General features: G+C 43.4%; 1 protein-coding gene across 3 annotated transcripts in view; it reads right to left on the bottom strand.

The window, feature by feature from the left end:
• Nucleotides 1–8,770: 8,770 nt before the first annotated feature.
• USP48 (ubiquitin specific peptidase 48) overlaps nt 8,771–13,897 on the bottom strand; it is a 95,899-nt gene continuing 90,772 nt past the window's right edge. For all 3 annotated transcript variants that reach the window (XM_003783819.2, XM_023509709.1, XM_023509710.1), the window contains 2 exons: nt 10,488–10,514; nt 8,771–9,309 (listed from right to left, as the gene is read on the bottom strand). In XM_003783819.2, the coding sequence (XP_003783867.1) occupies nt 9,287–9,309; nt 10,488–10,514 (50 nt within the window). In that variant the 3' untranslated portion in view covers nt 8,771–9,286. The remainder of the gene's footprint in view (nt 9,310–10,487; nt 10,515–13,897) is intronic.

The raw sequence follows: 13,897 nt of genomic DNA, 5'->3' as shown, positions 1-13,897 counted from the left end.
CAGGTTCCTCCAGCTGTGGGTGGGAACCCCCCCCCCCAGCATTTCTCAGATTTCCAAGGGCACTGAAGTGAACTGTGGAAACAGATTTCGATTCAGGGAGTTTGGAGTCAGAACTCCTGCATTTGTAATAAACAGTATTGCTGGTGCTATTGGGCCACAGATATTTTGAATAGTGCTGGTGGAAAAAAGTTGTCAGGGCAGAAGGACAGACTCCTAGAGTATCTATCACCTGCTCCCTTGGGGTCACCCCACCCCTGAGGCCCTTTGATTTCTGGTCTAGGAGTGTACCAGGGCTATACAGTTGACTCAAAGCTGTAATAAAGGAGGAAGAAGTTGAATGAGGTTAGCTCTCTGAGGATGGTAGGATTCTATAGGGCTCTGGCCCTGGGAGATGGCTTGGTGAAATTAATACTATTTGGGAAATGCCAACTGAATGCCTACAGACCTTCAAGGGCAGCGTGCACTGGGCTGGCTTGTCTTATAGCCAGGGTGGGTCTCACAGATCTCAGAAGTGCACATATTCCAGGACTCTTAAGCACCATGTCTCTACCATCCTTTGGCTTTTTTGTACAATTGGGCCAGACTGGTCCTTAAATTCAATTCCAGGCGCAATCCTGGGGCCTCTTCTACTTCTCTAACTCCTTTCCCATAAAGGCCCCCTTCCCCTCCATGCTGTGAGATATAGATCATGAGCTCCCCAACTCTGGCCAGGAAGGAGCTGCTGATAAGGTTAAGTCCCAGACTGCTGAGTGGAGACAAAGGCCTCCCTGGGCCAGAGGGAAGCAGTGGTAAAGCAGAAATGTAGGGAGCCAGGGAACACAGTTGGGCAATCTCTTTAGTGGTCCCTTAACCTTTTGTGGTCTGAACCTGCAGACTGTAAGAGTTTAAGAGCCTATTAGCACTGGGGGGAGGGGGGGACTGAACGTACCCAATCCTGACTGTGTAGACCAAAGGAAGGCTCTACTGTGCCAGGCGTCTCTATTTCTTCTTCATAATCAAAGAGCTTTCAATTACAGCGTTTTCTTTACAGAAAACCAGTCTCAATGCAAAAGACTTATAATCTCTTGTATGTCATGGGGGGCACCATTGTGAGACTGGCAGAGCCCTTGGTGAGGAGGCAACACATGCGGTGGGGGGCCGGGCACAGAGCCTGGCTACTGAGGGCGAAGATTGGACAAAGGCCCTGGAGCTTTGCTTTCCTTGCCCTATTTCAATCCAAACCACTCAGGAATGACCACTCACGCATGGCTGCCTCTGGGCACCAGCCTTTTCTTTCTCAAACAATATATTGCAACCCAGCCACTACCCGTGCCCTGCCGATTGCCGAGAAATGAAAGCTGGCTTCAAACAACCTGACATCTAAGAAGGCTGAAAAATGAAAATGTGGGTGGCACCACAGTAAACTCCGACTAATGCTCGAGACTGTAGGGGGGTAAGAGTCCTAAGTGGGAATGGTGCCTATCCCTGTCCATCTATCCCCAGCCAGATCAAAGGGGACAAATACAGGGATAGAGGCTGACCACCCGAACACGCAGGGGGACAAAACTCAAAAGTCATGAGTCCTCAAGGTGTGCTGTCCACAGAGTACTGGCTAAGTGCTGGGCATGGTGGCTTGCACCTATAATCCCAGCACTCTGGGAGGCTGAGGTGGGTGGATTGTTTGAACTCAAGAGTTCAAGACCAGCCTAAGAGCAAGACCCGATCTCTACTGAAACAAAACAAAATAAAACAAAACAAAACAAAAGAATAAGCCGGGGTTAGTGGTACAGTCCCAGCTACTTGGGAGGATGAGGCAAAAGGATTGCTAAAGCTCAAGAGCTCAAGGTTGCTGTGAGCCATGAGTTGCTACAGCACTCTACCTATGATAACAGAGTAAGAGTGTCTCAAGAAAAAAAAGAAAAGTAATGACAAGGGTGGGGTGGCTGACACCTGTAATCCTAGCACTCTGAGAGGCTGAGGCATGTGGATTGCTTGAGCTCAAGAATTTGAGGCTCGGCGCCTGTGGCTCAAGTGGCTAAGGCGCCAGCCACATACACCTAAGGTGGTGGGTTCAAATCCCCAGCCTGGGCCCACCAAACAACAATGATGGCTGCAACCAAAAAAATAGCCAGGTGTTGTGGCGGGCGACTGTAGTCCCAGCTACTTGGGAGACTGAGGCAGGAGACTCGCTTGAGCCCAGGAGTTGGAGGTTGCTGTGAGCTGTGATGCCATGGCGCTCTACCCAGGGGGATAGCTTGAGGATCCGTCTCAAAAAAAAAAAAAGAATTTGAAACCAGTTTGAGCAAGAGTGAACCCCCCCCACCATCAAAAATAGAAAAACTAACTGGAGACTGTGGCAGGTGCCTGTAATCCCAGCTACTTAGGAGGCTGAGGCAGGAGGATCACTTGAACCCCACAGTTTGAGGTTGGTGTAAGCTAGGTTGTTGCCATGGCACTCTACCCAGGGCAACCAAGTGACACTCTGTCTCAATTAAAAAAAAAAAGAAAAGAAAAAGAAAAAGAGTACTGGCTAAGGTCTAGGAAGGGCTAGTAGTAAATAGAGTGGACTGTAGGAGTGGCATGGAACAGAGCAAGATAGGATGAGGAGGAGTAAGCACCAGGGCACAGGTAAGGGAAGAACCCGAGACCCCTCTGTGGGTGAGAGGCTGCCACGCTGATGCAGCAGACAGAGCAGAGAGGATGCCACACTGGGGGACACACCCTCAGGTTACAGAGAGCTTTGGATCATGAATGTAATCACAGCTAGAAGTCCTTGTTTTCTCAACAAGTTAGAAGTCTAAAGGTGAGGACAGCCCTGGTCAAACCATAGTAACAAAAAGAGCCTCTCCCAGGGTCTTTGCTGCCATAGGAGAACTGCCAAGGGATCCTCAGGGCCCATTCATTCTCCTTACTGACAAGCTCATGTGGCACACTGTGGGGATATAGTGGTGAGACAGACAGAACCCTGCTGTCAGGAAGCTAGAACAGTCTAGCACTAATTAGGCTGATTCATTTTGGAGAATGAAGTGGTTTTAGATACAGGCATAAAATCCAGAACGAAAAAATAATCAGTACACTCTAGTTACAGAATTCTAGACAGTTTAGCATGACTTGGAGCCTCTTTCATCCAGAGAACCAAACATGCTGTGGATAGGTGAAAAGATGCTACAGAAACTCTAGATGTAAACCGATCAAAGAGGCAACTCACATACTGATAAAACAAGAGAAGCCCGCAGAGGCTGTCTTGTTTGGTGATTTTCCAAATGCACTCCCCGGAGCTTCCTCAAGGGAGTAGGTGGGTGTGGGAAGAGGCCCCACTGTCTGCTTCCACATGTTTGACAACTTCTACATATCCCGCTTCCTTTTAGAGAGAATACTGAGGCTTAAAGGGGGACAGACTTGTCCAGGATCATAAAAGGAACTGGTTGCAATTTATCATTCCCTCAGTTACAGAACACCAGAGTAAGGAGGAAAAGAAAATCCAGATATAATTGCCTGAGGGCTCACGTGCCAGCTGGCAATGATCCAACCCAGTCAGTGGCTGCCTAGGCCTTTTGGCTTCCCTGAAGTATGTCTCCCACTTCCTGTGGCCCAGGGCCTGTCTTGCCTGGCAGCACCAGTGCAGATCTGGAGTTTGAGCAGCCATTCCAGCGGCTGTTACATGGCTGGCTCCTTCCCTGACCAAGAGCAGTTTCACTTCAAAGGCCCTCTTAGTCCTTGAAAGTGTGTTTTTTTTTTCCTTTCTTTTTAATGCTTGTGTGTGTGTGTGTGTGTGTGTGTGGTAGGGAGGGGGAACTGGACAAATGATACCATTTGAGATCAATACAGTTAATTATGTTGGACAAGCTCTCAGGGCTAAATTCAGACAGCCTCACAAAGGAGTGTGAAACACTACAGCAGAAGGGCCAGCACGCCACTTGTATTTGGGGGATGGAAGCCACAGTAGGACATACTTCTACAGGAACCTCGGTCTTGACTCTACTGGGTGGGACACAGCAAAGGCTTGGTCTAGTAATAAGCTGGTGCAGGTCTATTTTTTTTAGTGAGACAGAGTCTGTTGCCCTGGGTAGAGTGTCATGGTGTCATAGCTCACAGCAACTTTCAACTCTTGGGTTCAAGCGATCCTCTTGCCTCAGTTTTTCTGTTTTAGTAGAGACAGGGTCTCACTTTTGCTCAGGCTGGTGTCAAACTTGTGAGCTCAGGCAATCCACCTGCCTCAGCCTCCCAGAGTGCTAGGATTACAGGTGTGAGCCACCTCGCCCAGCCATGCTGTAGGTCTTAATTCTAAAACCAGACCAAAGTCATCTTGAAGAAGTCCTGGCAAGTCATACTGAGCTCTGCAACCTTTCCTTCCTAAATTCTAGTAAGGCTTGCAAAACGTTTTAAACCTTACCATATTTAGAAGTCTGATATGGTGAGCAATATAGTGTATTAATTTGATAAGAACTGGTTTTGTGGTTTGTTTAGGGAGGGGAGACACAAGAAATGCCTGTTTCATATATTCTCTTGAATATTATCAACATGTAAATAAATAACAAAGACATATGACCCCCAGGTCAGGAAGTAGCCTCTAAGTGCTGGCCAGTCTTCTGCATTGCTGCGTGATGCCGGTGCCTGTACAGTTCTGCCTCTGAGGCTCGGGGCATCTGTTCCTGATGTTCTTGGCAATGACAATCAAAACAACTGAAGCTTCTCCTTAAGGGCAGGAACTGTCCATCAAAAAGACATAAATCTTCAACACGCATTCTAAGCGTGTTTCAAATACCTCTCAATGTGACCTGGCAAATAAACAAGACGGCTCCCTGTTTGGCTATTGGCTTTATTATCCTAATAGGCCAGGAGGAAAGATTTATGTAAGGGGATGGTTGTACATCTGTCTAGTCATCTTAGCTTGAAGGGCTTCCAGCAAAAGGTATATTCTAAAGATCTTAGAGAAGGGGCTCTAGTAGCTAGGAGGTTACAAGATCTTTTCATTAGATTTTGCATGGCGGAGTCCATAGCTCAGTGGGTAGGGTGCTGGCCATATACACCCAGGCTGCTGGGTTCGAAACCAGTCTCGGCCAGCTAAACAATGACAGATGCAACGAAAATATAGCTGGAGGCTTTGGCAGGCGCCTATAGATCCAACTACTTGGGAGGCTGAGGCAAGAGAATCGCTTAAGCCCAAGAGTTTGACTCTGTCTCCAAAAAAAAAAAAAAAAAAAAAAAGATTTTGCAGCATTTCCTCTGAAAGGCAAAGAAATAATACAGACCCTTTTACCTCAACAATATTTAATATTTATTATTGTTTCATCCTCTGTGTGTAGTACATAGGACGGCCAAAGAGATGTTTGTAAGAGATGAAGAAACTAAGGCAAGGCAATAAGAAGTCACTTTCCTTAGTTACAAGGAAAATGGTGAAATTATCTGGAACACAGGTGATCCAACTTTTAAACTTTACACTTTCAACACTTGCCTACACTGGCATGTGCTGTCTGAACAGCGAGCAGGTTCTTCAGCCCAATTAGCAGCCAGGATTAAAGTGCCACCACGGCTTGGGATACAGGGCATGGAGAGGTGGTTTTCTAGCTTTCAACTAGACTGTCTCCCTAACATAGAACCGTTGCTCAGGGAAAACAAGGTGCTATCTACCATTTTACAGATGTTTACATCTTAATAATATAAGTTCCCAATAATGTTGACAATTGAATCCCTAGTCCATATTCCTGCCCATACAATGTGTAGGGGTGGGGGTGGTGATATCAGTCTTCAGAATTAGAAATACAGCTGTTGGCAAAACCCTGTCCCCCAGGGGAGGGGGCACTGGGATAGAGTGAGCATCTTACACTGCAAAGGCTGGGTTTTCCTCTGCACTGTCTCAGTCCCCATAACCCTGAACCCGGCTGAGCACTGAGGTGCTCAGAGAAGGGATACGAGCCTCCTCCATGTTCGGTAACAGGAAAGACAGGCTTTCCTGTTCATTTCACTGCAGCAGCTTGTTTAGACAGAGACAAATCATCCCTTGGGAATGCGAAACAGGTTATTCAGTCTGAGCATTAACTTCCAATATTAACCAGGATCAACATAGCCATGATCACACACTCCAGCGACACTGAAAACAACAAAAAAAAATTCACTCTGGATTATGATGCCACAGAAATAAAGGGACACTCGTGTCTTTTTAATTTGGCAAGGAAGGTAACAGTAATTCTACACAATGGAGTTTGTAAATACAGAGAATGATACTTATTCTCCCCAGGAAAGGAAGACATCCGAATGGCAGCCTATATTTCAGGTAATGGCAACAGTTTGAACCAGCTTAGTATGTTGTACACATTAATTTGAGATTAAAGAACGGAAGCTTCTTAATAGCTCATTAGACTGATCTAATATAAAAATGCACAGATGCACGGCATTAAAACCCCCAAAGAGTCTCTGCATTTTAATGTGCTCACAGCCCAGAGGACAACTGAACTCCACCTATTTGTAAATACAGACAAAAGAATTGGGCTTTAGGTTACACCTTATACCTGTTTTCCCTGTACAAAGTGATATGGGTGGTAGTGCAAAGCACTCAATACATGTATACATTTCTTTGTAACTATACCTACTGTGAATGGCAAAGAGGCCCCTGCCCAACGTTTTTGAAACTTTTCTTTTTGAGACCGGATCTCACGCTATTGCTCTGGGTAGAGTGCTGTGACATCAGCCTACTCACAGCAACCTCAAACTGTTGGGCTCAAGCGATCCTCTTGCCTCAGCCTCCCAAACAGCTGGAAGTACAGGAGTCCCACACCACACCTGGATAATTTTTTCGAGTTTTAGTAAAGATGAGATCTCACTCTTGCTCAGGCTGGTCTCAAACTCCTGAGTTCAAGGGATGCTCCCTGTTTGACCTCCCAGAGTGCTAGGATTAGAGGTGAGTCACCATGCCTGGCTGCTGATTTTTAAACGTTTAAGAGCTCAGGAGTGGCCTGTGGATGCAGATTCAGGGGTCAGGGGCCTAAGCTCCTACATTTGTGCAAGTGTCAAAAGTGTCACAGTAATTGCTGCTGGATCAAAAACATTCTAAGTAGCATTGGCAAAACAGGTAAGTTGTCAAGGCAGGAGGAAGAAGACCGCAGAGGGTCTGGGCTGCTGGAGCATCACCAGCTCAGTCAGGCCTTCCCCAGCCCTGGGCAGAGTTATTAAAGGAGCAAGTACTGACACTGGCGGGACAGGGGGGGAAGTCTCAACCTGAAAGGCTATTGTTTTATACCTCTGCATAAAGAAAAAAATAACTAAATAACATTTTAAAATTGTTAACAGCCAACTGGGTACAGCTTTTGTTTCTTTGCAGCTAAATAAAAGGTGGAGATCTAAAAATGAGGATTACCCCAGGTGAGGGGCTCTTCTACAAATGGAACTTTACCCTGGAAGTGAGAATGATGTAACCTATAAATTGTACACTCATATGAATTGGAGAAAATAAAAAAAAAAAAACTTAAAATAAAAATAAGGATTAGCTATCTATTAGCTTTAACTTCATATCCTTTCTCTGTGCAGACCTCAAAGCCGCTGGTCCCTCAGTTGCTGCTCCTAGAAAGATTTTGGAAGGTGCTGTGTACACTTGTCACCTTCCCCCTCAGGCTCACTAAAGACCCCCTGCCTACTCAGAAGGTATGTTACAAAAGAGAAAGGGAAACACAAATACCAAGTTAGAATTTTACCAAACAGTCATAATTATTCTGATAAAAACAGCTATTCAACAGGGATGCTGTCAAGGTTACTGGTCCTCAAATCGAAATCTGCCTCCTCCATCCATTATGTAAGTTCACATCGTCATGAAAGGAAGAGGAAAAAAACAACATAAAACAAAATGAAAATGCCTGTAATCCTAGCATTCTGAGAGGCCAAGGTGGGTTGACTGCTTGAGCTCACAAGTTCAAGACCAGCCTGAGCCAAATCGAGATCCCCGTCTCTAAAAATAGCTGGGCGTTGTGGCGGGTGCCTATAGTTCCAGCTACTTGGGAGGCCCAGGCAAGAGAATTGCTTAAGCCCAAGAATTTGAGGTTGCTGTGAGCTGTGATGCTACTGCGCTCTACCAAGGGTGACACCGTGAGACTGTCTCAACAATAAAATGAAAACAAAAAAACAAAACACCCAACAAAGCCTAGCACAAACCTAAAGCCAGAAGGAAAATGTTAACAAGAGTGATCCCTAAGCTAGCATTTTGGCCACAAACATATACATACATATTCAACAAAGAAAACAATTTTTTTTTTTAAAAAAACCCTCCAGCCTTAAGTTCCATTTAAAAATCCTTCAATAAGGATTTTTTGCTAATAACAATAACCCTGAGTTGGATAAAAGAGCACAAAGTGATCTAAAAGATCCCCTTAGGGAAATTTGGGACGACACTTTCAAAAAGAGAAGCCAGATCAGAGAAACAGCAGACTTGGAGGAGGGGAAGAATGAATTTTATAAAAACTTCATGTTATCTAATTGTACTTGGATCCAATTTACTCTTCTGATAAGATGGTCTGATTTTTCAAATATGCAACATGTATTTCCCAGTTGTGAATAGCAAAACCGGAGGCGGCTGCTATCACGCATAATAAACATTCTCCATCTTTTCTGCAATGCATCAAACCAAAAAGCCTTTGAAGCCCAAAATGAGACATATGCCTTGTTTACTGCAGGAGATTCTCAGGTACCCTCCTTTCCCCAACAGTGAGAGACAGACCACAGGGCAGGCAGTGTGTAAGGCAGGGGCCGCTCCAGCTGACACGGTGAGGAGTCTAAATCTGAAGACACTTTTCCACACTTATGGCAAGTTCTTCACTTTCATGCTTTATTGAAAGTAGAATATATGAATCAAAGACAAGTATTGGTAAGCAGGTTATGTCTCTAAAGAATTATTTTTCATTCAGAGCAGAATGTTGTCTCATCTACTGTGATACAAATCCTTACGGACCAATGCATCTGGTATGAAACTCGAGCAAGGAAATAGAACAGAATTTTATTCCCTCCCATGACTATAAATCTCATATGTAAACATGATTTACTGTTACTGCTACTAAACTTGTTCAATCTTTACTTGCCCTCTCCCTCCCTCCACCCCTTAAATATAAAATTGGAAACATTTCCTTCAAGTCTGATGTCCTCAGTGCAATCTGCTTTATTTGACATAAGGCATTTGGGACAGTCACTTTTGAATGGATTTTTGCCTTTTGGAAGAGTCACGGTAATGGTTTAATCCTTAAATCCACCTTTTCTTTAATGCCCTAACATGTCAAACTCCTCTTCCCCTCCGGTCATTCCTTAGGAGTCAGCAAGTATTCACAGATTAATGTCCAAGTAGACCAGTACCTGAGAAGAGAAACACATGTGGAGGTACAGTTGTGAACTAAACGTTAAGAGTTTGTGGATTCCGTTAGCCAAGAACGAATCATCAACAGGGACTATCCAATTTAATATATGAACATAGCAACCCCTTGGCGGTGAAGGATAAGAAAAAATAACAGCACACATCATGCTTTCAGCTAAATCACATTTCTGTTGAAACCCATGTGTTTCCCATGAGTATCTTCAAACAAATTAATCAGATTTTATTGATGCTTTCATTTGTTGGTCATTTTTCATAAAGGGAAATCATTTCTTTTGACATCAGGAGTCCCTTTGTAGTGGTATCATGCAGACAACAAAACTACATTTAGAGGAAGACTTTATTTAGGCCAGTAGCTCTGCCATTCATTTGCTTTAGCAAAGAACACCTGCTGTTTGATTTGACCTCATTCCTTGGCAAAATCTTAACCTGCCATAGACCTCTGGAATCAACATGGCAACAGGTCAATCTGTAAATGTCAATGGTCTGTATTTGATGGATTAATGATTACTACTGGTGTGCACAGCTGCAGTGGCTCAGATGTTTCTACTTGAAATAATAATCCAACCAATGCCTTTATTTTAATTCAGGGGTGTCTAACCTGCAGCCCATAGGCAGCATGCTGATTTTTTGAGGCCTGTTTTGCTTATCTGTGGTTTTAGGTATTGGATATCTTTGGTTTTTACTGAGTGGCCCAAGGCAACTCTTATCCTTCAAATTTGCAGCAGAGGAAAAAAAAAAGGTTAGATAGCCTCGTTCCAAATAGATTAATTCAATCTTTTTCGCCGTACTTGATATAATTTGGCAAATTCTTGTACCACTAATTCTTACCACTTACATACAAACTGTCTTGTGCTAAGAGGGACTGAAAAGAGGAAGCGGGGAAAGTTAAATATAAGGCTTGAAATGCCACTGGCTAATTTCTCAACCTCTCAGAAATGAGAACAAGAAAACTGAATGGACATCTGGCAAAATAGAACACAGGCCCTATCTGAGGCCTTAGTGTTGAAAAAGATAATGAAGAAGCTTGAATTAAAAATGCATTTAACTAAAATTAATTTCAGTCATGAGACTCAGATTGAATTAAATTTTAAAATCAAATTATAGCCTTTGCTGTAACAGAAAATTACAGGATGAACAAAACATGACAAATGCAACTTACCTTTAAACCCTTCTTCTGGCATACAAACTGGAAAAAGAAAAAAAAAAAAAAAGAATTCCAAATTGAAAAGACAGTCCTGATAGTCATAAGATCACTGCCTAAAGACAATTAAGTTTAAAGTAATTTTTAATTACCTTAGTCACCTGTAACGATCACTTTTGAAGTTATGGATCTTATTAATCTGAGGAAAATCTTTGTTTATGTATTTTTTTAGAGCCAGGTCTGCCAACTAGGCTTGAATATATGGCATTATTATAGCTCCCAGAAACCTTGAACTCCTGGGCTCAAGCAATCCTCCCACCTCAGACTCCTGAGTGGCTGGGACTACAGGTGTGTATCACCACACCCAGGATAATGTCTTTTTTTTTTTAAGAGATGGGGATCTCACTATGTTGCCAAGGTTGGCTTTGAACTCCTGACCCCACATATAATTTTTCTTTTGTTTCCTGGAGACAGTCTCACTCTGTTGTCCTGGGAGGAGTGCTGTGGCATCACAGCTCACAGCAACCTCAAACTCTTAGGGTCAAGTGATCCTCTTGCCTCAGCCTCCCAAGTAGCTGATACTACAGGCGCCTGCCACAATGCCTGGCTCTATTTGGAGATGGGGTCTCATGCTTGCTCAAGCTGTTTGGAACTCGAGCTCAAGCAATCCACCTGCTTTGGCCTCTCAGAGTGCTAGGATTACAGGCGTGAGCCACTGTGTCTGGCCTCTCAAATGTAAGTTCTTAAAGAAATGCACACCTCTGCGAGATGGCTGTCATCACATCCACTTTTCCCTGTGGGCATCCTTTCCTAAAAAGCCTGCATCCCACCAGACCAATCTGGACCACCTGTCCATACTACCTGTTGCAGAAGGTCTGCTGTGGAATTTTCTTTCACCATCTTGTAAGGTATCTTATTCCATGCTGGATCTCCTGTTTACCATCTTTCTGACTCATTATCCTCTGAATATGATTGGCTCTCTCTCCATACCGCTACATGCCTTCAGGCTCCTCTTGTTCTGAATTTTATGCTTATTCCATCAGATCCCTGGTGCAATCATTTTCTTTTTTTTTTTTTTTAAGAGACAGAGTCTTGTTTTGTTGTCCTCGGTAGAGTGCTGTAGCATCACAGCTCACAGCAACCTCCAGCTCTTGGGCTTAGGTGATTCTCTTGCCTCAACCTCCTGAGTAGCTAGGACTACAGGTGCCCACCACAACCCCTGGCTATTTTTTGTTGCAGTTTGGCCAGGGCTGGGTTCAAACCTGCCACCCTCGGTATATGGAGCTGGTGCCCTACTCACTGAGCCACAGGCGTCGCCCGCAATCAGTTTTTATTTTCATGAATTCTTTTCTATTCTTCAAATATTCCTTTTCTATAGGCCCTCGATATTCTTTGCTCTTCTTTTTATAAATAAAAAATTATTTACAGGTAATTTTTAAGCTTTGTTATGCTTTCTATGCCATTTCTTCTGGTTTCCTTTTCAGTTTCATGATTGACATCTCTTGGTTCTGTGCTCTCATTTCTCAACTGTCTTGTGACCTCTGGCTGCCCACTTTTACCCTATTTAAGTGTAAGGTGCTAAAAAGATGTCTGAAAGCTCTGTTCAGTGGGTTTCACTGAAGGGTGCCTGGGAAATGAACATGCTTAAAAAATTAATGCGTAATATCTGGACATGTTTTTTGGGGCACAAATGATATTTTCATACAGGCATACGATGTGTAATGATCAGATTGGGGTGTTTAGGATACCCATCACCTCAAACACTTCTCATTTCTTTGTGTTGGTGCCATTTCATATCTTCTAGTCATTTTGAAATATATTGTTAACTACAGTCACCTACTGTACTACTGAACACCAGAACTTACTCCTTCTACCTAACTGTACTTATGCACCCATTAACCATCCTTTGTTCATCCTCTTCTGCCCCAGCCTCTCCTAACTATCATTCTATTCTCTATTTCCGTGAAATCAGCTTTTGGAGCTTCCACATGAGTGAAAAACATGGTATCTTGTCTTTCTGTGCCTGAATTATCTCACTTAACACAATGACCTCCAGTTCCATTTATGTTGCTGTAAAGGACAGGATTTTATTTTCAGTGGCAGAATAGTATTCCACTGTGTATATACAAGACATTTTCTTTACTGATTCATCTATTGACTTGATTCTGTATCTTAGTTATTATGAATAGTGCTGTAATAAACATGGGGGAGAACGTATCCCTTTGATATATTGATTTGCGCTCCTTTGGATACCCAGTAGTATGATCGCTCATTTGTATAGCAATTCTATTTCTAATTTTTTGAGAAACTTTCATACTGTTTTCCACATGGCTGGACTAATTTACAATCCCACCAACAGCATATAAGATTTCCCTTTTCAGTGTGGCACCTGTAGCACAGTGCTTATGGCACCAGCCATATATATATGGAGGCTGGCAGGTTCGAACTCAGCTCCAACCAGCTAAACAACAATGGCAACTGCAACAACAACAAAATAGCCAGGCGTTGTGGCTGGCACCTATAGTCCCAGTTACCTGGGAGGCTGAGGCAAGAGAATCACTTGAGCCCAAGAACTGGAGGTTGCTGTGAGCTGTGACACCACAGCACTCAACCAAGGGTGACATAGTGCGACTCTGTCACAAAAAAAAGTTCCCCTTTTCACTGCATTTTAACCAACATTTGTATTTTTTTGTCTTTTTAATAATACCTATTCCAACTGAGATAACATGTTATCTCACTGTGCTTTTGATTTTTATTTCCCTGATGATTGACGATATTGAGCACTTTTCACATACCTGTTGACAATTTGTATGTCTTCTTTAGAGAAATGATTCAGATCCTCTGCCTACTTTTGAATGGAATTTTTTGTTGAGTTCCTTGCATATTCTAGATATTAGTCCCTTGTCAAATGGATAGTTTGCAAATGTTTTCTCCTGGGTTGTCTCTTCACTCTGCTGATTCCTTCACTGTGCAGAAGCTTTTTAGTTTAATATAGTCCCATTTGTTTTTGGCTTTGTAGTCTGTGCTTCTGAGATCTTAGCCATAAAATACTTGCATAGATAAATGTCCTGAAGCATTTCCCTTGCTTTCTTCCAGTAGTTTTATAGCTTCAGGTCTTACACTGAAGTCTTTATGTTTTGAGTTGATTTTTGCAGTTTTTGGCTGGGGCTGGGTTTGAACTCACAACCTTCGGTATTTGGGGCTGGTACCCTATTCCTTGGAGCCACAGGCACCACCCTTGAGTTTGTTTTTGTATACAGTGAGAGACAGGAATCCAGTTTTATTCTTCTGCAAGTGGATATCCAGTTTTCCTAGCACCTTTTTTTTTTTTTTTTTTTTTTGCCCCAGAGCCTCAAGCTATCCCCCTGGGTAGAGTGCCATGGCATCAGGCTCACGCTCACAGCAACCTCCAACTCCTGGGCTCAAGC

Source organism: Otolemur garnettii, unplaced genomic scaffold (genome assembly GCF_000181295.1).
Source record: "Otolemur garnettii isolate 467f Iridium unplaced genomic scaffold, OtoGar3 scaffold00009, whole genome shotgun sequence".
NCBI lineage: Eukaryota > Metazoa > Chordata > Mammalia > Primates > Galagidae > Otolemur > Otolemur garnettii.
This window is presented reverse-complemented; position numbering and strand designations above follow the sequence as displayed.